This window comes from Oryzias latipes, chromosome 15 (genome assembly GCF_002234675.1).
Source record: "Oryzias latipes chromosome 15, ASM223467v1".
In the NCBI taxonomy this organism is placed as follows: domain Eukaryota; kingdom Metazoa; phylum Chordata; class Actinopteri; order Beloniformes; family Adrianichthyidae; genus Oryzias; species Oryzias latipes.
In genome coordinates, this window is record NC_019873.2 from 20,112,806 (window position 1) to 20,139,312 (window position 26,507).

The 26,507-nt window shown below is 38.3% G+C and overlaps 1 protein-coding gene across 1 annotated transcript; it reads left to right on the forward strand.

Moving 5' to 3' along the window:
* The first annotated feature begins 807 nt into the window (after positions 1-807).
* Positions 808-22,551, forward strand: sgms1 (sphingomyelin synthase 1). Its single transcript, XM_004077350.4, has 6 exons — positions 808-939; positions 17,172-17,999; positions 18,082-18,199; positions 19,183-19,336; positions 20,085-20,251; positions 20,433-22,551. Exons 2-6 carry the CDS (start codon positions 17,398-17,400, stop codon positions 20,607-20,609), a joined length of 1,218 nt encoding a protein of 405 aa, XP_004077398.1. The 5' UTR covers positions 808-939; positions 17,172-17,397; the 3' UTR covers positions 20,610-22,551.
* Positions 22,552-26,507: the final 3,956 nt, after the last annotated feature.

A 26,507-nucleotide genomic window follows, 5' to 3' on the forward strand; every position in this document is an offset into this window, starting at 1 on the left:
ATTCTGTTTTCAGATTAAACTAATAATGTCATAATAATATAATACCAACTGAATTACATGTGCACGTGTGCTCAAGAACCTCAAAAAGTAATGTTGTTATATTTATTTAGTACTAATAAAAGCAGGTGTGTGTTGAGCAGTTAGGTTTTCTTCAAAAGTAGTTAGTATTTGCTCAAAATATATGTTTGACTTTAAAAATGTTTAAATAGATAGAATTGTAATGTATTAAAATGCTCGCTGTGATTGATTTATTTCAGGTTTTCATAGTTTAAAATTTATTTTAGGCATAATTCAAAATAAAATATAGCCCTTAATGAGAAAGAGAAAAAAAAGAGTAGGAAAGAAAATAAAAAACTTCAAATCTTTACCATTAGGTGTACGACGGAGTTTTTTCTCGAAACTTTGTGTCGAGTTTTTTCTCGTCATGACGAGATTAAAGTCGACATGACGACTTTAATCTCGTCACGTTGGCCAGAATTTTTTTTCCTCACCGTGGCCCTAAAACTCCGTCGTATTAGGTGGCCTCATTTAGCAACTGGAAATATTTTATCAAGCAGTTGTCATTGCTGATGCGTTCAAATGCTTCTCGTTAAATTGAAATACTTTAATTTTCGCTGTATAAAATATTCATTTAAAAGAAAGATTGCATCATTTTCTTGTTATCGCTTAAAATTGGTAAACATGAAAGCTTGTGTTGTTCTTGTCAAACACATTTGAGAATTTCTCATGTGCCGTGATGCCTCAACCACCTGTCTAAATCTTTCAGTGGTACGTGAAGGCAGCACGCTGTGACGGTTTTGAAGGGAACTCCCCGCGTCTCCAGTCACAAGTCGCTTTGCAATGAAAACACCGGATTACTAACGGGGGAGGGAGTCGCAACCGCAACACATTGCGGTAACTGGTGCAGCTGGATACGTGCGTGAGGATTTCGACAGCAAGGTACCTTTTAAAAACATGTTTTAACTCCCATTTTCAGCTCACCTAGCAGCATCCGTCAATGTTTTTCTCGTTGGGTCGTAACATTCAAGTCTCACTGGACGCAGCTGTTGTCTTCACTATGGTGTGACCAACTCCAGAGGGAAACACATCTTGAGGCTTAGTACACGCTAAGCCGCTCTCCTGTGGCCTACGACTGTCTTTAAACACAACATTCATCGGAAAACGCAGCGTTAGCCTAAGCGGTGCTGCCCACTGGCCTGGACAGAAACATTTACCAACTCCTGTCTCCTGTTATGGTTAAAATAATAATAATAAAACTAAAAAACGGATTCACGGAATTACGACGAACTTTACCCCAAAGCACACACCAAATAATTATGGCGCTTTAAATGCTAGCAAACGGTTTACATCACACCTTTATTCCACAGTCAACTAGCAAACAGATGTCTTAAATCTTCTCATGAAACGGAGCCCATCTTTAGCTAGTGGGCTAGCTAGCTAAAGTCCTGAAGACGCCTGGGTGCCTGTCTATTTTTGGCGGTCCGACTGTAAACTCTAAATCCACATAATAACAAAAAGGGGCTCCTAGAAATGATGGTGTTTTTATTTTTGTGGACACACGTGCGCTCCGAGGGCCATACGTGATTTTCGTATAACGGTATCGCACAGGTGTGTCTTTAAAGTTGGGGGAAAAAAACCCATAAAAGCAAGGGATTACTTTTCTGTGCGGATTACGTAATACTCTAATAAGAACACATGACTCAATCTAGCTATCGCTTTCCCCAGTTTTTTTACATATCTATTTCCTCCCGTTTCCCTTAGGATTTATGAAATTTGTACATAATTTAATAATTAAAAAAAAAGTAAGAAAGTGAAAGTTCCCCCTATTTTCGTTGACATTTAAATATGCTTTAGGTGTTAAAGACACATCAGATGAAAACCGTGTTTTTGACATGTGGCATTTTTCTCATGATGGACAACATTATTTATATACATGTAAAAACCTTAAATTTGCATTTCTGAGTATTTCTTTATTCAAATCACTGTGAATCAGGCAGGGCCAGACAAAAATGCAGTTAGAAAACGTTTACTGGTGTGACGTAGAAGCTACTACAGCAAGCTGCAAGCTCTGCTCCATTCTGATGCATCTGGTTGTAAAGAACTAAATCAAAGTACGTATTTGTTTTCCTCATCTGAGCTGGCATCTGGCTCAAAACTCAACGTCTTGATAGCCCCAGTCTTGCTGCCTGTTTTTGCTTTACGAGGTAATGCTAGGTTGGCGGTGTGAGGGTATGAAAGCTAGCGGGGGAGAGTGTAAACGAAGGGATGATGGGAAGTAGGGGAAGACATAGCTTCTGCCCACAATTCACAGGCAAATTTCAAAAACTTCAAATGAACTGTTTTCCTAGAATAGAAAAATGTTTTTTAAATGTTATTTTTGCTTACAAATGACAGAATCACAGTTAAAAGACCACTGGGAACGCTTTTACAACACATCAAAAGATGACTGAAGTTGAACTTGAAATAAATAAACTTGTGTGTATTTTCCATTGCTCTGCTTGCAAAAGGAGCTTTTATTTTCTATAGATTGTTGAATAAATCGAATTACAATTGAGTCGTTGCCACATTTGGAGGATGTCCTGAACCCATGTAGGGTTTTGTGTACTCATATTTTTCTTATATTGTTCCAAATAGTAAAGATTATCATTCAAATGTTTTTTTTTAAACCTAACCTTGTTTGGCTAAACACATCAAAAGAGAAATGAATTTAGAAAAAACCTCCCCTCTTTTCTCCTCATCAGTAAATATTAACCTGGTATTAAAGCTAAACAAATATTTAGTTTCAGTCTGCAATACTTGGCAAGGTCACATTTTTTCCACTCACTTTTACTGCTATTTTTTGTTACAATTGGGTGGTGTGATACACTACTATTTCTAGAAGCAGTTTTCCATTTGTTGATAGGGGGAAAAAAATAGGAAACCATTCAAACATTTAGCAAGGATGGGTGAGACACACCACAAAGAAAAGCCTTTCAGACTGCCACGAACAAGTTGGCCAAAAGAGACAATGATTGAAATGAACAAAGGGGTGGGTGTGTGTTTGTGTGTGTTTTGTCTGCGGAAAGGAACTGTTGAGAAAGCTACTCTTCATCGGCACAAGCATGTAGTGTGACAGGCAGTAGACAATTTTCAGTGGGTGAAATGTTAAATGCGGTTTATTGTTGTCGCTATACAGGGCCTTGTTGCAGAGAAAAGTTGCTGCCGGTGCAAGAAAATTATATCCCATGTCCGACACCGGCTGTGCACTTGTAGTGCAAATGGTAAACAGTTTGTAGACAAAGCTAGATCAGCATCAAATCTTAAAAAAAACCAAACAGATTTGTTCAAAATAATTGAAGCAAGTTATATTAGGTGTATTTTTTAACTAAAAGTTTGTGAATTTCATGTCTGTGACATGCTGTAGATTTATAAATAACCCATGTTGTGTAGTTAAAGAGTTTTCTGCCAGAATTGTTTGGCAGTGTTTCTGCTCTAAAGCACACAAAATAGTCATACTTCTGCATTGACAAAAATGCACCATCACTTAAAACACCTATAGAAATAGATGTTTAAAAACTCACCCCAATCATCTTTATGAACTCTTAAAGGTATATCCTTTGGTCTTTTAATTGTCATTATGCAATTGGTAGCCAAAGTAAAAAAAAAACTAAAAAAAAACACTGCCTTGCTTTCTAGGACATAGTTTCTGCAGAGCGGCAGGAGTTCATTAGAAGTTCAGCTCTGAGTTGCGGGTTGGATCATTGGTCTTTGTTGGGGTAGAGGAGCAGGACAGGGGGGCTTGTGGCCCGCCCAGTGTAGTTTCTACGTCACAAATCGTCTCTTTTTCCAACGGCATTCTGATTGTTTTGTTTGAATTGGACTTGCGACTGTCTCCTTTCTCTGCTCATCCTTGAGCTGTTGAAGTTTGTAGTTTTCTTTGGTTCTTCAACTGTTCCATGGGAATGGGCTGAAGCGTCATGCTTATCAAAACCCATCCAAAGATACAATTTGCACAGAAACAAAACTTGCTACATTAGAATTAGAGCTTGTCTTCCTATTTTTCACCTTGGAACCACAAATGCCTCCCAAGTTTCCAAAAAGATAAAGTATATCGCTTTGTGTTTTGGGTGTAAAATTATGCAAAGTATGCGATCTCATTCAAAGGCACAAGAAACGACAGCAAGAGTTTTGAAGCGAGCAGAATGAGCAAACCGAGAGCAGCAGTTGGGCGGGACAAGATGCTACATGAAAAACAAAACTGGGAGTGCTAGTTGTGCATTTAGGTTATGTTTTGATGCTCACGTCTGCTCTCTAGGCTTTTGTTTTTATCTATATCAGCACCATTCTCTTTTAACTTAAACAAGAAACAAATTAATATGAATGTAATGAATTCATCTCTATCTACTGCATCCCCTGAATGTTCTCTTTGTAGGTATCACACAAACTTTCCCTACATTTGGTTAAGTTCACATTTATTTTAAAGTTTGCATAACCAACTGATGTGGGTTTCCCCGGGCAGAGCCTCACGATGAGGTCAAAACAGTTGCCTTTTATTTGTTTCTGACTCTGAAAGTTCAAGGAATCCAATGAATTATTGCCTTTCTCTCATGCTAATTATTAACAAGGGAACTATTTGAAAGCTAGCGGCTCAATTCTAGAAATGCCAGTGAATCTTTCTGCAGTTCTGCAATTGCATCCAGAAACAAACCACAGGCTGACATGTGTTCTGCAGACGATATAGTAGGATGCAAAACACAACAGACCCCCACAAAGTATTACTATAAAAGCTGCAAACTGATATTGTTTCTGATGAGTAGAAGTTTTGAAAACATACAAACTGAATTCTGGGTTGGTTTTCCTGCTATTCAGTCATTTTTCTTTCTTTATCTTTTCGACTCGCAGGCTGATTCCTGATTTGTTGTGATTAAAAATGTTCAAGGCGTAACCCGTTTATTGAAAATAGAATCTCCCGGTTTGTAAGCTCGTTTGGTTGAGCTGTCTATTTCCTTCTGAACCAGATCAACACGTGTCATTTTTTTTTTTTTTAGCAGGTCACATGATGTCCCACTTTCTCATGTCCTACAACGTCTCTTAGAGATCTAGGGAGACGGTGCTTTCATCTGACCTGTTTTATTTATTTATGGAAGAAATGCAAAATTGTATGTAATATTACTGAAGGTGCTTTTTGGGATTATGGTTCTGGTGCAGACGAGCACTGCTTAGATTATTTTAAAACAATGAGGTAATACATTAGAATTCACCAGAACTATTATTGTTCGGCTCTCATCTTGAACCTCTTCACTACTCAAAGAATGGGCATGTTTACTTAATGTATTTCTCACCAATATGCCTTGGGAGTGTGAAATAAATCTTTTTTTGTTGGAGAAGTAGACATTGAGGATGAGGTTGAGTTCAAGTTTCGTCACGTCCTGATTTTCAACAAATCCACAGGTTGTTTCACAAGTTTACTAAAGCTGTAATGTTTCTCACAGACTGCAGAGAATTTGTTCTCAGACCTAAAAAATGTATTTCCATGTTTTTTAGTCAAGTTTTCTGCTTCTTACTTTAAAAAATGATTTTTTCCCCCCACAATATTTGGCAGACTTAAAAAAAAAGACCAATTTTCATTTACTGAAGATATTTATGCCTTTTTTGTGTGGATACTAGACTTTCCAGTTTGTTGGTCAATTTTTATTTTTATTTTGTCAAAATCCTAAAATAGTTTTAGAGCTGAGGGATCAAATTAAACTAACGGAAGAGAACCACATTCGAAGACTTTCTCCAGTGCTCACTTTCAGCTGAAATACAAAATTGATAACACATTCGTCAAAGTTATTTTAAATGAAAGTAACAACTTTTGTCTTTCCATACAGCTCTTATTACCACTCATGTTTCAAGACAAATTGTGGAATAATGACCTGTCTTTCAGTCTGTCTTTAAATACATGTGTCAGCCTTTATGTCTTGTATTCACTCTCTTTGCTGACATGTCTCTTCTTGTTTAATCATAAACATCAGAACAATAACCCATAAGACCATATCTCTGTTGTACCTGGAGGAGGGGGGGGGGTCAGACTGGCTACAGCTGTTGTGTTTTTGGAAATATTCTGTGTGTTATGACAAAACCATGTGACAACAGCGTGACTCCCTCATCCTTCCGTCCATATTTGTTCAGTGTCAGCATTAGGAAGAGATGAATCTGTGCATTTGTCTAGGTGGATCAGAGACGGATGGTGACAGAATTTCCTTTTTTATTTTTAATTTGACTTCAGAAACAGTTTGACACAGTTTTGACATTTTTGAAACACTTACTTTGGGAACATTTTTAGTGTGCTAGCTGTTGCCTAGCTTTTTCCTTCACCCAGACAAATCCACCTTTCTATTTTTTTTATTAAAGTTTTAGGCCGGATAGAAATGTCCTAATTTCACAGTGCTTTTATGTCACAATGGTTTCCTTTGACTTATGTATTTATTTAAGGGACACGCGGGCTAAATGATTATACTTTACTCTAGTTGCTCCCTGTTGACAGGTCTGCTGTGTTCTAACCCAGTTTTATTTCCAAATGTGTATTCATGACATGCAGTTGTGTAATGGGAAAAGGCCATTTGTGTGGAGGTCTGCTGAGCCTGTAATGCTGGAGATCTGAAACCATGACTCATGAAGCCACAGGTGGTGGTCTTCCCATTAGCAGATTCCCGTTAGCACAGCAGTGGATGATGTCTAATTCATGTGCCTCTGCAACACCCATCCTTGTTTTATTATGTTTTTCTCCCAATGACCAAAACACCTGCTCACCGATAAACTATTTAGACACACGATGACAGTGTTATTTGACTCTGCTGAACTGTGCTGAGTGTTTTTTTTTATTGTAAACTATATAACTTCTCCTCGTTTCCTTCATAACAGTGTAGCTGTTAAAAAGGAATTGCTTTAAAGCCTCTCCTCTGGGGATGTCTTCTTCTTCTTCCATGTTATGCCTTAGTCATAACTGCTGTTACGGGTGGATAGGGGCTGTCTGCGGGCAAAATATTAGCAAACCTGTATAAGGCATGCAGGTGAACCATCTACCTTGTTCAAAATATGAACCGAAAAAATATGCCCATAATGCAATTTTTTTCCCCCCTGTAGAACTGCTGCGGGTGACAGGTCATAGTGAACACTTCATGCGCAAGGGTAAACAGGGGTTGACATAGCCCAGAAATTTGCACTGGCCCACAGGGCCAGTAGTTTTTGAAAGTTACTGGCCCGACACCGCGCACAGCGAGACCCGCCGCTCCGCAGGTGCTTGCAACTTTAGGGGGGTCCGGGGGCATGCCCCCCCGGAAAATTTTAATATGGTGCAATTTGGTGCATTCTGGTGACATCTAGCACTTATTTATACACTTTTCAATGACTAAAAATAGAGCATATCAAACTTAAATCTGCTCTAGTCTGTTTCAGATGTTTTGAAGAGAGCGCTGCAGTGTAGTAGGTAACACTAGTTAAGAAGTTTTCATGCTGCTTCTAATCACTGCTATTTCACATTTGTTCCTAATCAATAGTTAAGAAGTTTTATTGACTTTTTTGCCCTGACTGCCTTAAGGTTCTGCTTTTTGTTACTGTTGCAAAGTTACATTTACTTTTTAGTTACTTTAGTTACCTAATTAAATTAAATAATTGAAAAATTAAATACAATTAAATTACTGAGATCATTCAGCTAACTAGAAATACTTACTGCTTACAGTGTTGTAAAGAAAAACAAAATTAAGTAGTTTGACCTTATACTCCATTTGAGTCTGAGATTCAGGTATTTTGAGTTGCCTTTGATTCTTTAACATTCAGCTTAAAGCTTAGTGCATACAGTTTCATCTTCAATGCATTCATTAAATATCTTGCTGTCCATAGTACTAATTCCACCCGTCACTCCATCTAACATATTCCTATCTATTCCTGCCATGTCTTCCACATCTCTGACATGCTTCAGTCTCTCTTCAGTGACGGTGTTGGATTTATGATCATCGCGGTGAAAAACCACCAGGGGGCGCGCGCATATGTGTGTCAGTTTAAATATATCTGCCTAAAATGTAATAATAACCCACTGGCTTGTTCCTTCGTTGTTGCTGTTTAACATTGTTTAGTATTGAATTGTTACATTCAATAAAGTTTGAAAAAAAAATTGAGTGAGCGCGTGCCGCGTGGTGCTCGGCAGTGACAGCCGCGAGCGCAGGCGGGAGAGGAGGAGAAGAGTGATAAAAGGTTTCCCATAGAAACCCTTGAAGTCTGCACACAGGACTAGCAGAAAAAGTGAATTATAAAGACGAGGTAAATCTACACGTTTTCGCAAAATATACTTTATTGTAAAAGGTGAAAAATGTATTAATTGTTAGATATTTTAGTGGCCCGAGCGGACAAGTAAAAAATAAAGTCTTGTGGTCCGTACTGCTCGAAAAACAGGACCGGGCCAGCGGACAAATGGCTATGTCGAGCCCTGGTAAAGCTGTGTTCACACCGAACGGGATTGACAAGGCAGAGGCGGCCAGTTTCAATGTTAAGTCAATGTTAAGTCAATGTTACAGATGTGATATGAAGCTCTGCTGCGCGATTTGAGCAGCGGACGCGGTGCCCTGCCAGCAGCGTGATATGGGCGGCACGCCCAGAGTTCAAATATTTAAACTGCAAACACTTTATTTAAGACTGCCTTTTTTAATGTTGATTGAGTGTTAGTGTAAATGACAAATGTGTGTTATTGTTGTGCTGTTGCCTCTTGGCCAGGATGCTCATGCAAAAGAGATTTTTCATCTCAATGAGTTTTTTTTTTTTATCCTGGTTAAATAAAATAAAAATAAAATGACTTTGATACGGTCGCCGCGGCACATCAACCAATCAGGGACTCGGCTTTGGACTCATGACATTTTTAGTGACAGCGGGCCTGGTAGAATACACATCCAATATGGTGGATTGATCTGGTAGTCCTCCTAAACTGCCATCCATTTTCTTAACCCGCTGCCTGCCTTTCGGAGCAATTGAGGCAGCCTGCTCTGGCATCCTGAACCTTATTACTTCTTTTCATTGAAACAATAATAAAAAAAAAAAGGTCCCCTAATTTTATTCTTGTTCTTATTGTTCCCCTCGGGACAGCAAGCCTTAAAATTCGGTCAGATAAAGACGGAAAAGACAGCGCAAATGGACGTCTTTCAGACACGGCAGTGAAACTCAATGTACTGGGAGAGTCTCTGAATGATCTCATGAACCCAAACCTGCTCTCTCAACATCATCCGTCTTTTCCGTGCATTGCATATGACATAAACGCACACACCGCTCTATGTAGCAATAAGGCTAAAAACATTAGCTGGAAGCTCCTCCCACACAGTCTGTCGGGGTGTCAAACTTAGGGGCGGCCAAGGTGAATATGTCACACGAATGGCATGCGGTGTGAACGCAGCTTAAGTAAGGGTGAAGTAGGGCCCGCTAATGCTTTGTTAGTGAAAAAGTTTGCGCTCCTTGTGTGCAGCCTGACTAGAAATGAGGGAATTAGACAATCGGAGGAAAGTTCGTGTGAGGATCCTACAGGCGTTTTACGGGCACTTGCCTATCCCCTGCATGCTCCATGCGTGCAGCATTTCCTCACTGTCAGTAAGGAGCCAGCATGTGTACGTTACTAATGACTAGAGTGTGGTGTCAGGGCGTCGTACCACACAATCACCCTATGTTAGAAGTGCGTGCAACTTGCATTATCCTTACAAATACTGCCCCGTACTGGACAACCTCCCATAGGGGTTAAAGCATAAATGGCATGATTTAAACTTTCTTGCGCTAACAATTTAACTGGTGAAATCTGATGTAAAGAAAGGTTACCTACCAATGGCAGCAGTTTATCATACTAAACACTGCTGCGATGCTTTCTAAATTGTTAAAAAAAAAAATGTTCATGTTCAGTTCTTTTGTGAAAGTCTTTTTCCAGCTGACTCGGACACCCCCCAAAAAATCAAAATAATTAGAAAAATTTGAAGAAGAGTAGGCTTTGAGAAAGCGTGGCCATCTTCAAGAGCAGATGCTGGCACTGCCAGTCAGAAGGTTTTGCTTTGGAGAAGGAAAAAACTGAGACTTTTCCACAGAACTGTTGTATTTCCAGTTACTTCTATATTTGCCTCCAGTAACCATGTTTTAGAACGTCTGTTATAAAAATTCCCCCTTCGTCCCCCCCATAAAATCCTCTCACTCTGCCGATGGGACTCAGCTTTGGGTGGGGCTGCTTATTCACACGCGTCATCTTCCAGATACAAGGCCGTTGCCATACACAGTGACTAAGGCCAGCGGCTGGATTGACTCAGGCAGGAAAAGGATTAGTCAGTACATTTTTATTTTTATGTCTTCTGCATCAGACCATGTTACAGAATATTTCTAAGTGCAGTTTTAGTCTTAGCAGTTTTTGTAAAAGTTTTTTTTGTCTGTTTTCTACAAAAAAGTTGACAAACAGCCAGACAAATGCACAACTCTTTGTCTCAGAAAATGAAGCTATAAAGTATATAGTATATTACTATTTAATGTTTCTATAAGGGTCTAAAGAAGCAGGGAAAGTAGGTAACTCTGATAGGTAGCATAAGTCGGCAGCATTCCTTTTGTGTGTATTGATCTGCTGTGTGTTAGTAGGGGAGGGGCAGGAGGAATGTTTGTCTTTGTGAGAGAAAAGAGGAGTGGGCCGTGAGACTCGATCTTAACTATTGCATTCCACTCCGGAGTGGAGATTTCCCTCAATCCTGCAAGGATTTGTTCAGATTTTTTTGGCTGAATGTGCATATGACTATCTTTTTGCGGAAAACCTTGATGAATACATCATAAACATTGTAAATATATTAGGCAGTTTGTAAAGCCAAATAAATGTAAAAAAGTCCTGATCAAGCATAGCAGACGATTAAAGAATGAATTAAAGTGAGATGCAATAAAAGAGAAGTAAAACATCAGAACAGATCTAATTTGAGTTTTTTTATGCCAATGGAACTTATTCATATCTTGTCGTCTTAGTAAATTCTTTATAGTAGATAAACAGGGGTTCTCAAAGTGCGGCCCGGGGCCAATGGCGGCCCGCGGGACGATTTTTTGTGGTCCGGGATTCAGAGAGAGAGCCAGAGTGAGGAGAATAGGCGCTTTCAAGCTAGGTGGACAAATGCTTACTTTGTCGTACTTCACGGACTGGACAAAGTCATGTGCCTTATTTGCAAACAGGTAAATGCAATGCTCAAAGAATTCAATATAAATCGTCACTGTTACAAATCATAAAAACTACAGCAAATTTACCAGCGAGGAGCGCAACAATAAGCTCCAACAACTACAACGAGGCTAAGCTGCACAGCAGATAATATTTACAAAAATGGCCAAATCCAGTGACGCTGTGACAGAAGCTAGCTACGTTGTGGCTTTGGAAATGGTCTGGCGTAGCAAGCCCTTAAATGACGGGGAGTTTTTAAAAGAATGTATGATGAAAGTAGCTGACATTGTTTGTCCAGAGCAAAAGAAAAAGTTTGAAGAATTAAGTCTGTCAAATGATACAATTACTAGACGAGTAGAAGATCTGGGCAGCAACCTACGACCGCAACTGGGAAAACGTCTGGAGGGCCTGGTTAATCGTACGAATGACACTTGGTCATTAAAGTAATTAAAAACAACTTTTTCAGTTTATCCATTTTTCCCCCCACTAAAATTGGCCCCTCTAATGTCGAGTTCCTAATTTGGCCCTCCGCTACAAAAACTTTGAGAACTTCTGGTCTAAAACATGGAAAAACAAACAAATGCTTCAGGAGTTCTATCGTCCCCATTGTTTTCATGCTAATTGTGTGTTCAGTGTGACCGGCATTGTTTGGCTATGTAAGTGGAAATGCTGACCTGCTGATGTTGCTCCAAGTTTGGTAAATTTCAAAGCATTTATCTTTATCAGATTGGAATTGTTTAGTTTTATCTGGTAATACATATACGATAACAGTCTTTGTTTTAAAAACAAGTTTTGCAGACTTTTCAAGTCTGTTTCAATAGATAAGTGTGTAGGTCAGTGTAACCTTAAAAAAAGCAAGTGTCTGGGCCGTGATAAGAACAGAAAACCCAGTTTTAATTGGGAACTAGGCTGAATTATTAATGATTGTGTTACAAAAACACTCCAATCTGTCACTTTCTGTTTTTGAGAGTGGGCTGTACACTCTGCTTAAAAAAAGCTACCTGTTCTTGTTGGGTCAAACTAAAAAGAACTTGCTAACTTAGGTTGTAAAAATGTTATTGAGATGCATCGGCCAGTTAAATCTAAAATCAGGGTGGAAATGAAACATGCTGCACATTACTCGCATGTTATCCGTCAAAAAGCAAGGACTCTTCATGTATTGCTGTGTGTGTTACTGCTGTAATGAACTACTCATATTAGTTTCCAGTCACTTCAGCTCAGCAAAACGACACGTTTGCTTGGCGCTGCATTCTAGTATGACTGGACTGCTTCAGTAACCCACAGGAACAGAGTTAACTTGTAACCATATCATCCTTCATTTCAAAGAGGTTGGCCTAGTTATGTAAATATTGAACTTGTATTGTCCACCTGGGAGTTGTTTGTATATGTGCTGTAAAATGATACAGGTGAGAGTGTCTGCTTTCCTTTTGTTACGTTAAGAAAAAAGGCCCCCAAAGGCCCATAGCTTTTTCATTGACTGCAAAAAAAATAATATAGTATAAGACTGTGAGGTGGAAGGATAACACGTTTTATTGTGTAGGAGTAGAATTTTTGTTTAGCTTTTGTGCAACCTGTACTAGTTTTATCGTGCCATGACCATTTGTAAAACTTCATCTAATCTAAGATCATTTGAAACGTTATTGAAATATAATTGAGGTCATGACCAACTGTTATTAATACTAGCAAAGACTGAATTACTTGGGAGTGCAAAAGTTTCCCTAGTAAGAGAAATAGGTACATTTAAAATTTGTATTTACTGTTGTTCTTTGCTCAATTTGCACAAAATGTATGCCCATTTTATGACATCAAAATGTCAATTTAATGTCTAATATGAAATCCACTAACAGTTTTCTGAATAGAAATAATGATTTAAGTGGTTGTAGTTCACCTTTTGGCATATCCCTTCAGATGTCTCCACAGCAAATCAGCTTTCACGCATTCGCATCAGTGGTTTGGCAGAGAGTTTTAATGCCGGATGCTTTTCCTGACACAGCGCTGTATTTTTATCCAGGCTGGGGACCGCCACAGCAACTCCATGATTCAAAAGGGATTAAGAGAGTTTGAAAAAAGGATGGATGGTTGCATCTTTTGCTGGATAGTATTTATGCAAATGTAAATTTGACTTGTTTTTTTTTGTTGCTGTCACCAGTGTGATAGACGCCAACAGGAAGCTGTTACATAGGTCCCTGACCTCCAAAACCTGCATCTTATGGCGGGGAAAAGCAAACATTACAGCACAGTTGACAAATGATAAACAAACCGCATTTCCAACTAGAGTGGATAAAATAAAATCTTCTCAACTACCCCCATATACTTGGGTTAATGAATGCAACCTAAAATTAACACAATAAATTACAATGTTTATTCCAGAATAAACCCACTTTGTGTTAACTTTTTCTTGTCTTTCAGCAGTATAGTTTGACTCAAAGTGTGTTGTTCTTCTAATGACATGATTCATTTATGCATGGCTTTAATGTTTGCTTTCAGTTAACATAACTTCTTCAAATGTGTTGCCAGTTACAAAATCCCCTTTAAAAAACTAGATTTCTCCTCTCTTTAGTAAGTTACTTTTTTTGTGCGCAGATTTAATGATGAGTTGATACAATTTAGTGTGTTAAGGTAAAGTTCTGTCATTGAATTTGTTACTATCTTTTTAATTATTCCTTTTACTGTGGCAACAAAAGATTTGAGCCTATGCTTTTTTAGATTCTGTATTGATTTAGGCTCATCTTGAGATGGATTTAATCGTTTTAGTCTTCCTTTTAACAACTATTTTTGTGGAGCGACAGTTGTAAGTATTTTTGGATGAACAAATCATATTTCCTTCCTTGCAAAAATCTGTCAATTTCATTTCCTGTTATCCTTTTGGGGGTTTTCAGCTGCCTCTGCGCACCTATAAAGTTTTTTAAAAAAGTGGTTAAAGCCAGCTTCCCTATAAGTTTTGTTTTAAAGAAAAATAGTGGATCATTTAGCAGCTAAGCAAAAATAAAATCAAGAATGCGATAACATAAATACAAGTTTCTGAGGTCACAGCCATAATTCAGAAAAACGTTTCCTTTACCCTTTCCTTCCTGAGTCGTATTTGAATTTATCTTAGTTCACATGTCATGTCTGTTGACTCAGAGCTATTTAATATTTAGTTATTTACACACAACAATGGACTTTTCCCTTTAAGGAAAAGCCCTTCATGCATCAGTGTTACACATACAATCCCTACCCTCTTTTGTTTGCTCTACTAACAAAAGTGAAAGGAAAGCTTTGAAGATTAAGCAGTCGTCTTTTGTACAATTTAAGTGTTTCAGTTTTATCTCATGACTACTGTACAAAACATTAAATGTAGGATACATTTTTAGCGCCTTAAGCCATATCTTAGTAGAAAAAAAATTCTTAAAATATTTCCTAGTTTCTTGCATTTTATGCCTTTTGCATCTTATTCACATGTTGCACGTGTCAGGTGTTTTCAAACCTGCTGGTGCTAAAGGTGACATTGCCAAATAAGACTCAAATTGTAATTAAATAGCAACATAAATCAGAGGTTGCTAATAGCAACCCCACATCAAGTCTAAAGTTTTTTGGAATAAATTCAAGTCAGATTTTAAGTCTTAAAAGTTGTGGAATAAACATTTTACTGCCAGAGGTTGTCAAACTGCTTTTAAACATGAAGGAACACAATAAATAAATGAAGTTTCTACACTTGTCCCAAAACTCAAGTCTTAAGTCTCTGCCTCTGAGACTTGAGTGCAACTCAAGTCAGTGCAAGACATTGATTTGGATTAAAATCAACAAGAACATTATTTTTACCACATTTCTCTTTGGTCATTGTAAACTATGGCATCATTTGTCAAACACTTGAAATTGGGATGATAAATGCAGAAAGTGGTGAATGTAAAATATTTCTTGAACCCTTCATCTGACATGGCTCTGTTTTTTATTTCAATATTCAAAATGAGGCCAATTCTTCCTCCTCTGCTTTAAATGCCCATTTCTCCGTCTCTTTTGTCTCTTCCACTGTCCCTGTGTTGTAGCTTTAATGCATTCTATTTACTTTTAGTGCAGTGGGAACGGCTTTATATGGTCTGTAAAGCAGGTCTGTACTGCTGTACTGTGAAATCTCCTGACTAGAAAGGACTTGTTCTCACAAACTGTGAAGGCATAAACATATGGGAATATGAAGCAGTCTTTGTTTTTTTTTATTTTGACACAGTCTGTTTTAGACGTGGTTCCTTTGTATGTCTCGGTTGCCCATCTTACTGCGTTGGAAGGACTAATCACTACAAATTACATCCACATGTTGACACTAAAGATCTAGTTACATTGACCTGCTAGTTGTTAGCTTGTTAAAAGCCACGCACAGCTTCCTCTGGGGCTTTTCCAAACACGATCGAGTGCTTTCTAGGGAAATCCCAAAGTATTTTTTACACTCAAATTTATAAACCAGTAGACGATAGAAAAAGAGGAAAAATAAAACTTAATTTATTATTTATTACTGTATTGTGTAAATGTCGTTTTTTTTCCTTTTTTTGGGAGTAAGTCCGTTATTCCTGATTCCTAAGATTATTCCTGAGCTTTAAGCTGATTCATTGACCAAAGGTCGCCCGTGTACAGCTGACTCAGTGAGGGCTAATCTCCAGCCGGTCTTCGTTTTAAAAATGCTCTGATGGAAGTGCTCCTTGTCATTGTGCTTTTCTTTATGGCCTTTGCTCTCTTCACACAGTGCTCAGGTAAACCTTTTGGTTGTCAAGTTGTGGACATAAGAGGTCTTCAGACAGGACTACTTCAGGTTTTTGTACGCTCTCGTTTCAATTCTTGTTTGTTTAATTGGAATCACCAGTAGTTAGATTTAATGTATCTGATCATCCATCCCAAAGGATCATGTTTCTGAGAAAAGATGAGATAAAGTTGGGTTGAGATGTTGTTTATCGTCTGGCGAAATGTCCAGCCTGACGCTGAATTTCATCGCCTTAGCTGAGCTTTAGCTCGCAGCGGGAGAGCGGACTGTTCCAGTGACAGGGCGAGGCTGACTCTGTTCCAAACTTCATTTTGATTCCCGACTTCCTCCTGGTGCTCTGTTTCCGTCCAGTCCACCGCGTTTCCTCTTGACCACATAGAGGCCTGTTTGCAGCTTTGCACTCACCCCCCCCACCACCACCACCTTCAATAACACAAGAAGGGCCACCCTGTGTTCACCACCACCACTGTGGTCTTTAAACAAACTGATGAAACATAGCAGCTATTGGAGGACATTTTCCTCCCCTTGGCTGCTCCCCAAGTTTGAATAAGAAAGCAATCTTTACCCAACAAAAAAGGTTCAAATAAGTTATGTACAAAACTGGAAAAAGTGTTTACTGATAAAGTAAATCGCTGAATAGATTCAGCTGTTAGGAAAATACTAAGAATATATATAAAAGCAACTTTTCAAGAAGTCTAAAAAGGCAAAATCGCACAAAAGTTGGTTAAGAATAGTTTTAAAATGTTACGTAGGAGACATGAATTCTTGAAGCCTTATCTCTTCTGGCAGCTCATCCTAAAGCCAAGGGCCCAGAAAGCAAACACTCAATCACCTTTGGATTTTAACCTTGACTAAACAACAGCTGAAGAGGCCCTTTCTAAGGATCTAAGTCTGCATGTTTTGTCTGAGTTTCTTTAAGACACTTAAAACCAACAGTGAACCCGAGGGGGAAAACTACGCAAACACATTTTTATAAACATGTTGCTTCATATGATACTTAAAGAATTATGCCAAGTTTTGGAGGACATGGATTTTACATTCATACATTTTCTGGGCTGGTTTTTGACTAGTTTCGATCTTAGAGTAAACTTTAATGATTTTCAATAATATGGAGTTGGTCAGGCCACCTTAAATGAAACTCAAATGTATTTTCAGGCTGCCAGGTTTGTCTGCTCCAGATGTGGTTTTTATTTCTCTTGAGAAAATGTAAGAGTTTGGTGTTGGAGATGATGGTCTCTGCATTGTAATTCACTGTTTGTTTATTCTTTGTTTTAACAGTGGGTCCAAACTAATGAAGTAAGCAAGCAAGTCTGTCTGCTGAACAATCACCAGTTGGCCCCAAACCCCGACAGACTCGACAGCGTTCCAACGCTTCAAGAGGAGCCTGAGAACACCATGTGCCATAACTGGAGATATCTTTGTACTGCCCCATAGTTCGGCAGCCCCCTTATGAACTTTGGTTTTTGGGGACCTTCCTAGTCGTTCACATTTCCCACCGGGCAAGATGAAGAAGGTGGTGGAGTGGTCACCAGAGGATGTTTTTGAATGGCTGAGCAAAGAGGGGATGCCAGAGTACGCGGATGCCCTCAAACAGACGGACGGTCCTGCTCTGCTGAGGCTCACTGATACAGATTTCCAGGATCCCCCGCTCTCCCGCGTGTCCTCGGATGGCGGACTGCAACTGTTGGAGCGGCTGGAGACGCTACGAATAGAGAACCATATTGAGGCTCACAAAAATGGCCATGCAAACGGGCACGCTGGTGGGCTACCAAAAGGAATTAGTAAGCCCCAGAGGAATGGCACAGTGGGGAAGAAAGAGATGATTCTCATTCCCCTGCCCCTGTTGGAACCTACTCACCCCTCGTTCCCTACAGAGTGGGGGAAAACTGGCATAGCATTTGTCTATGCAGTCATTTGTTTCGTTACCACCTCCGTAGTCATATCAGTGGTCCATGAACGAGTTCCACCAAAGGAGCACACTCCACCGTTGCCTGATAAGTTCTTCGACCTGTTCAACAGAGTGGAATGGGCCTTCTCCATCTGCGAGATCAACGGCATGTTGTTGGTGGGCCTTTGGCTGGTCCAGTGGATCCTGCTCAAGCACAGGTACAGTGACTGAGTTGCTTTTAAGCCCTGCCTTCATTCAGTCAAACCCCAAAAAATAACTGATCATCTTTTACCTCCTCAGGTCAATCATTGGCAGGAGATTTTTTTTCATTGTGGGGACGCTGTATCTGTACCGCTGCATTACAATGTACATCACAACTCTGCCTGTTCCTGGGATGCACTTTAAATGCTCTCCAAAGGTGAAGCAAGTCCACACTTAAGAAGCTTATGTATATTTAGGATGAAATTAGTTTATTTGCAATGAACAGGTATCCAACTTACCAGTGACTTCCTTTTAGTCTTGATGGTTGTGTCCTAATTCACTCTCTAGAGCATGTAGGGTGTTGACCATTTTCTCGGGATTTCAATTCCAATTCCAGTGCTCTGGAAATTTCCCAGAAGTCTTTGCGAAAAACCAGTGTGTATTGAAGCTCACTGGATTGACAAATATAGACCACAATTCATTTTATTTTCACGTTTTTCATGTGAAAAAATTGAAATGAATTAATTTTTTAAAGGTTTTCCTCATCAGAACACAGTGGATTCATAAAATAATGTTCATATTAATTACGTTTTTTACTTTGGTAAATAAGTGCCATCATATTTGGCATTTATTTAAAAAAACTACTGCTCATGTGTCAAAATTGCATTAAAATCCAGGCCACTGAATAATTCCACACTATGGTTTTAAGGAGTAGTGAGTGAATTCAAACACAGCCTCAGAAAGTGGTTTAGAAAAGCATTTTTAGGTTTTTTCAGTTAAACCTTTGGTTTTGTCTGTTTTTTTGATAGGCATCTATCAAATACTCTCACATCTCAGGTTCCAAAAACAAAAATGGGAGCATTTAGATGCTCTGAAAGTAATTTATATTATTTATATTATATTATTATTTATATATTATATATTTATAGGATTTTGGTTATTTGGATTAAACCTTTTAGAGATTGTAGAACAGATTTTTCTTTCTTTTTTATTCGGCACTGGTTAGAGATGGTTAATCTTATGTGGTGTATAATGGTATAATGGTTCATATGAATACAATTCCCTATTCTTAGGTTTGTAACTCACTTACTTTATGAAAACACCAAATGAAAAAAAGTCACTTTTCTGAAGGATTGATAAGTATTTGTCTGTTTGTCTCTTCCTTGCTTAGATGTAAAGTGTGATTGTTTTATCTTTCAGCTTCTGGGGAACTGGGAGGCCCAAATGAGGAGAATCATGAAAATGATTGCTGGCGGTGGTCTGTCCATCACAGGCTCTCACAATATGTGTGGAGATTATCTGTACAGCGGGCACACGGTTATGTTAACACTCGCATACCTCTTCATCAAAGAGTGTAAGTGACTTTGTGTAAGCAGTGATGTTCAGGGAGTTTAAACCCTCAGAAACTTCTTTTGTCTTCATATTTGGAAGCCTCATGCTTCGCAGCGATAACGGTGTTCTTGTAACACTTGTTAATGGTCAGTTGCAGAAATGGAGAAGGAAGTCTTACGCTAGCGAGAAACCTCATTTTCATTATTTTGCTTTTAGCATGTGAACTTTGCTGCCTTTTAACAAACTTCCTTTTTTTAATCTAACACTGGTTTGCCTTCTCATTTCCCCTGACCCTCTGTGGTTTAGAGGTTACAACATGGCACTTTCTTGAACAAATTGTTTAAATGTGCGAATTTTCACTTCTCCTTATGCATTGGAAGTTCACTTTTTTTGCTTTCTTGATCTGTTTAGCTACAGTTTAAGTAGAGTTCAGGACCACATGTCACGTTTAAACAGTCCTGACACCTTGTGGTTGAAAATAGAAACGCTTTCAATCATGTTGTCACTGAGGCATCAGGGCTTTTAACCCTGGAGAACCAACAGGGTCATGTTTTTTCTCCTTCTGTTTATGTATTTATTTATTCTTGACTGCTGTTAATTGCTGCTTCCTAAAATTAACAAACAACAGAAATTGTCCAATTCTATTTAAAAGCCCCGAAGAAAATTTTTTCTTGGATTGTTCTGCGTTAAATTAAAAGCACAGACCAGAGTTTAACCGTATTTACTAAGTTGATGAATGTGTTTTATTTTATTTTTGGCTCCACTTTCAGATTCTCCCAAGCGTTTCTGGTGGTACCACTGGATCTGTTGGACCCTGAGTGCTGTTGGAATTTTTTGCATTCTTCTGGCCCACGACCACTACACTGTAGATGTGGTTGTGGCGTATTTCATCACCACGCGCCTCTTTTGGTGGTACCACACCATGGCCAACCAGCAGGTGAGGGGCATCACTCTGACAGGGATTGTGTCAAAATAAAAGCATCTGCCGATGTTTTGAAGTTATTTTTTTGTTTTGTTTTTAAAGATTAGGAAGATAAATGTATATCTGCACCTATTTAGCAACGAGCGTTTGTTCATTTGTGGGTGAAACGGCTAACAATTGCAGTGTTGTGTTTCAGCCGCTGAAGGAGACGACACAAAGTAATCTGTTCACCCGGGTGTGGTGGTACAGACTGTTCCTGTACTTTGAGGAGAACGTGAACGGCACGGTCCCACGGAGCTACCAGGTGCCGTTCTCGTTGCGGTTGTTGCCGTGGAGCCGCAAAGTGAAGTACAGCAGACTGAACATTCAGTGACTACGGTCAAGCAGGCAAGGACTGCCACTTTAATAAGTGCTGGGTTTGAGGATGGCCCCTTACTATGTAGCGTTATCCTTACATCTCCGCTGAATGGGAAGCCTCATGACCCAACAGATATTTTTCTCCTGATGTTTTTTTTCCCTCCACTTCCAACTCACAGCACTAATTATTTAATTTCACATTTTTATAGGTCATACACTTTTTGGGAGGGCTTCTATGAAAAATTTCAATATACTCATAAAGCTTAAGTCTTTGGTCGGCTAAGTGCAAAAGCATAATAGACATTTCAAAAAATTTTTTTTTTTTTTTATAAATCTGACCTTTTCTGAGATTCCAATCGCCATAGGAATCTTTTTTTGTTTTCTATTTTATAGCAACATTTTTGTAAATGTTCTTGCTAAAAGGCCTCAATGGTGCAAAAAAGTATTTTTTCTAAAAATTTTATTTTTCAAAAATGATGTCCAACTGAAAATTTTTAAATTTGTTTCATTTTCTAGATGGATTACATTGAGCATAAGAAGTTAATGTGGTTTAGCGTTAATCCAGTGCCTTCTCTTGGTTCGATTGTAACAAGCGTTTAGGAACTGCACGTCTCGTGTCGCACCGTGTCGCTGCACCGTCTCAGGCAGCAACGCGGTCAAAGCCGAGCGCCCATGAATGTGTACAACAACTATGCCAGCCTTACCACAAGATTGGTCTTCCCAAAATAAGGAGCAGCGAGTCGAGCGTCCTGTTTGTCGATGCTTTATAACATCATTTTGTGCTTACTGGGTTAATACTGTTCTATTAGGAATACAAGACTGTTAATCGTATTTTTTAAAGGAAAAGTTTGTAACTTTTTTATTTTTGTCAGTTTTTTGTCAACACCAACTGTGTTATAAGCAAAATCAGAGGCTCCTCCTAATTTTTTTCATTACAGTTAAAGTGTGGTTAGACCTTTGATTAAAACAATGTCTTCAAAGAGCAGTTTGGACTTGATCTGAACTTTGGTACGTAGCGTCCCTGTTTGAAATCAAAACCAATGAGGTTTCTGTCCTGCAAACTTTTATTTTTGTAAGAAATCGGAGGACAGAAGGAAAGTTTCCACCTGTGTGTTAAAAGATTGAATACAGAAAAGTTTATGAATGTTTTCCAGTTTCTTTAATCTTGTTCTTGATCTGCTGGACTGCAGTGAAAAGACAAAAGCACGCGTGTCCCCTGATGTGAACAGCCAAGACTCCGGCTTTTCTCTCGGAGCATTAAACCTTCAATGGGGAACCAGCTGAGCACTCACAACATGGAAGTGGTTATTTAGTTTGTCATACATGTGCAAAAACCTTTTTTTTCCATAAATGTGAATTGTTTTGATGAAAATTATGCTAATGTTGCTTCTCTTTTTTTGTTCGTTGTATTACTGACCTGCGAAGAGGGTTATAGAAGTTTTACACTATTTTCCATGTGGGGAGGACTCAATTTAAAAGTAAATACAAAAAAAATGATTTCAAGTCTAATTCTGTGACTCGTAAAATAAGGAATAAAATTGGTTCTTTAGCTTCCACACATTACAAATGAAAGGTTATTTTGTTAATCTATATTTTTAAAACTATAAAAAGGAATAAAATAGGATTATTTTAATTGTAAATTGATGAAACTATTGTTTCATCTGCAGAGGAAGTCTTATTGTTGACTGATCATTTCTGCTAAGAACGTTTCCTGTCTTTCAGTTTCCCTCACCTGTTTTTAAACTGTTATCTGTACTGATACAGGATCAAATCCCAGGTTACAAAATTCATTTTAAAACTTTCAGATTAAGTGTTTGTTTGACTCTTTAAGAAAGCAGAGTTAATTTTGTGTTTGTGAATCTCTCACTCACTTTGTTCCTTTTTTTGTGTACAAATCAGAAGTTTGTAAGATAAGCTAAAGAATAGAGTTTTTTCGGAATAAAACATTTTACTATGAATCAGTCGCCTACTCATTTTTTGTAATTACCGTATTTTCCGGACTATAAGTCGCACCGGAGTATAAGTCGCACCAGCCCAAAAATGCATTATAAAGTAGAAAAAAACACAGATAAGTCGCACTGGACTATAAGTCGCATTTTAACTTTCACAACCTTATATGACACAATCATAGCAGACTGTTTATCTAATAATTTCACAGTAATTTTTTCTCAAACTTATTTATTTATTCCTTTCATGAAGCATCATTGGCTAACTAATACTCTGTTTTAGTCCTGTATTTGTAGAAACAGTTTTCACTTTTATTGCATTTCTGAATCTATGAAATCATTGGAAAATAGAATATTGTGTTCTTAGCCTTCAAGATCTTACTGTAAAAAAAAGTTTGCTGATTCTCTGAGTCACTTAACATCCTCTTAACACTTAACATACCTCAAACATCAAATTGACAAAGAAACATCATCTCTGTTCCTCACAAATGAACATAACAGGAGGCTTAACAATGTATTTATTTCAATTTATTTCTAATATAAGTCGCTGCGGAGTATAAGTCGCACCCCTTGCTAAACTATGAAAAAAAGGGCGACTTATAGTCCGATAAATACGGTAAACTTTTTCTTGAATCACTTCAGATTTAAAATCCTTTTAGTTCCACAAACAGCCAGCAGATGGGGACATTGAACCATTTTTAAAAATAAGACCTTGAACTGTTTGTTGTGACTTTCTATGTACATATATGTACATTTGCTCACTATAGATTTATTTTATCATTCAAGATTACCTTGTCAAATCTGTAGTTTTATTCTTAAGATCTTCTCACCTCCAGTTTAAGATCCACTTAACTCTCCTGTAGACCTTTGGTCAATGAAAACAAGTCGACTATTATATATTTTACCACCAATATTTTAAATACTTTTCTTTAAACAGGTTGTTTTATTAGCTTCTGCTTGCAGTGTGGCAATGAGCAGGACTGTTTCTGAAGGATTTGAAATGTAAATAGCTGCAGCTCGCCACCAAAGTAATAAAAAAAGTCAGCTAAAGCTGGATTGCTTGCCTCAAGAAAACAGTTCAGCGCTGCAGATTCCACTTTTTATTACAGCTGATAATTCCAATGTTTGACTTTTAAATAAGTTGCACACATTTAAATTGCGGAACACAAAGGCAAGTGTCCTGTTTTATTACTAAAGACTAGTTTTACAGTAAAAGCGTAAAAGAAGAAATTTAAAAAAAACTACCTGTACGTTTGATAACATTGGATAAAAATAATGATTAGCTGGGTCAAAGTACATTAACTGAGTTGGATTTTTGAACTCTAAAAAACAAATTCATAAATCTTCATGAAAACATTTCTATTCTGAAATGTTTGTGAGCGTTTGGTTCTTTCTTGTCAAAATACAGATGTCAGCAGTAAAGGAATGCAGCTTCACACCTCATCAATGTGTCATCTTTTCCTCCACATTTGCTTTTCTTTGCTCAAAGATGTTTTTTGCAGCTCTGTTTCTCTCCAAAGTCCAAGACCTTTTTCTGTTTCCTTGTTACTCAATCCGATTGCGTGAAGTGGCTTTTGTTGAGCGTCCAGCTGCTGACATAAAAATGCATGTGCTGATGACGTTTACATCAACAGATTCCAACTTTTGCAGACTTTCAAACAAAAATCTTCTTTTTCTTTTTACTCCCAGTTTTACCCATCTGCCCCTGCTCAGAAATGCTGTTTTTGTTCCTTTAATGGACCTCATAAATTAAATTTGACGGGAACAAAAATATAACCATCGATGTAAAAATACCCCACAGGAGATACCAGAGACTTTTTCAGCAAAGTTGAGCCTCCGGAGGATTCTTGGGACAGAACGAGCTGAAGATTTCTCCTAAATGAGTGAAAGAATGTGGTGAAAACCTGACTAAACAAATACAACCAAAGAGGATGGTTTTGTGGATCATCAAAGGACCAATCCGGGGCTGAAGGTGGGTTCTAGCCACAGCACTCTAGAGATCCTGGAAACCCAAATTAGACTACTTAGATCATGAGGAGTTGGTTGTAAAAATTTTGCTGGATGCTATGCATGATGGGAGTGCTGTCTGTCAGTGGGGGGGGGGAGGTCTTCATGGTTCCTCGGTTGAGGAGGGGCACATGTTTATTTTAAGCTGGTTCCTCAGCCCACGGGAGACTTTTCTGGCCCGGTTGAGAGACTGGTCCAGCCAACTAAACAGAAAACTCCCACACACTACTACTGCACGCTGGGAGAGGAGGCTCAAGCCTGAACAGCTTTTAAGTTTCAGCAGACTTTATTAAAGAGGCTGAATGGATGCACCATTTCAATCTAGAGAGTAGGAAATATGCATGAAAACAACACGGAGCAGAAAAAAGCTGAATAAAGTTGAGATGGGCTAACTGCTCATGGAGAAACTTTGTTTTCTTGGTTCCGCATTACTCATTCAAAGTTGGCTCAAGCTCATAATAAAAAAAATTAAAAAAAACATGTTTAAAAGCAACAATGACTCCTGGGAGGACAGGACCCATTGGTTCTTTCATCACAGAGGCCATATTTGTTATTTCTTTATTTAAACAATCGGCAACAGAAAGAAACTGACGTTTTTCTCTTTAGATTCCTCACACTCAAAGAGTAAAAGTAAAAGTAAATATCCATGAATTTACAAAATCCCCTCAATAGTCCAACCGTGTACAGAGTAAAAAGAACCGCTGTTGTTGAAAATGCTGTTGACATTTTAATAGGCTGCATTCAAAATGGCTTTCTGCCTTAATATGTCTTTTAATGAACTATTTAGATGAGTTTAAAAGGATCGGTATTACAGCAGATTGTGCTTTGCTGTATAAAACACAAAACGTTTTCTTTAGCAGGTCTGCTGTAACTATTTTGAGTTGTAAACATATTTTTAACTCTAAACTTAAATAATCACAACATTTCTGGTGAGAAAAAGTTTCTTTTTTTTAATTTGACCTAAAATTAAGATTTCATTAAAGTCCCACTGATCAGCCTTTGATGAAAAGCATTTCCAGTGGTCTTTTAAGTCCTATATTATGTCATTTTTAGCTCAAATAAAAAAACCTGTGTCGTTTTCGAGGACATAGTTTCTGCAGAGCAGCAGGAGTTCTTTAGCAACTCACCTCCGAGTTATGGGAAGTGTAGTTAGCACAGAGTAAACCTGCCACTATTTCCCATCATCCCTCTGTTTATGTGCTCTCCCACTAGCTCACAGCCCCTCACAACCCCCCAACCTGACATTAGTGGGGAAATAAAAATGGTAAACAACATTGAAGCCCTCCAACCGCACAGTTTTGATCCAGATTCCAGCTCAGACGAGGAAAACTATGACATTCATGTATCTATTTGTCTGCAAATGGATGCACCAGAACAGAGCGGAGCAGCGAACTTGTGGCCTGTCGATTGTAGCTTCCACATCACAGCTGCAAGCTTGTTCAAAATGTTTCTGTCTGCTCCTGATTCACAATGATTAGAACAGAGACATGCTTAGATATGACATTTTAGGATTAAATTTCTTAGTATGTGTCCTCAGGCTACAAAAACATCAAAAACGCAATTTTTGTTGGCGTGGGTCTTGAATTGATTTTGAGGTGTTTGTGGGATCAATTTTGAGCCAGGGGATAAGGATTAAAGATGCATTTTACCTCTGTAAGTTTGGTCTAAATTGTGTTTGGTGAAAGACTTTCTAAACCGAACAAAGTGACAAAATCCAGAAAAATAATCCTCATCTCTTTACTGGATTCTGCAATATAGCAGCCTGCTCTCCAATCTGGCCGCTTTCTAAGTTCTGGTCTCCATAACAAGAACAGATCCACTGATCCTCCTTTGTCACAGTAACATTACTGTAAAAAAACAAACAAAAAAACAACTATGATCAGTTTATTCAGAAGAAATTCCTCTTGTACTCTCATACTCTCATATACTTAGTGAAAATGATGAAGAGCACAGATGGAGAT

Coding starts and splice junctions, on each gene's coding strand:
- sgms1 (XM_004077350.4), top strand. CDS start 17,398: ATGAAGAAGGTGGTGGAGTGGTCACCAGAGGATGTTTTTGAATGGCTG. Junction 19,337..20,084: donor ATACCTCTTCATCAAAGAGT/GTAAGTGACTTT, acceptor CTCCACTTTCAG/ATTCTCCCAAGCGTTTCTGG. Junction 20,252..20,432: donor ACACCATGGCCAACCAGCAG/GTGAGGGGCATC, acceptor GTTGTGTTTCAG/CCGCTGAAGGAGACGACACA.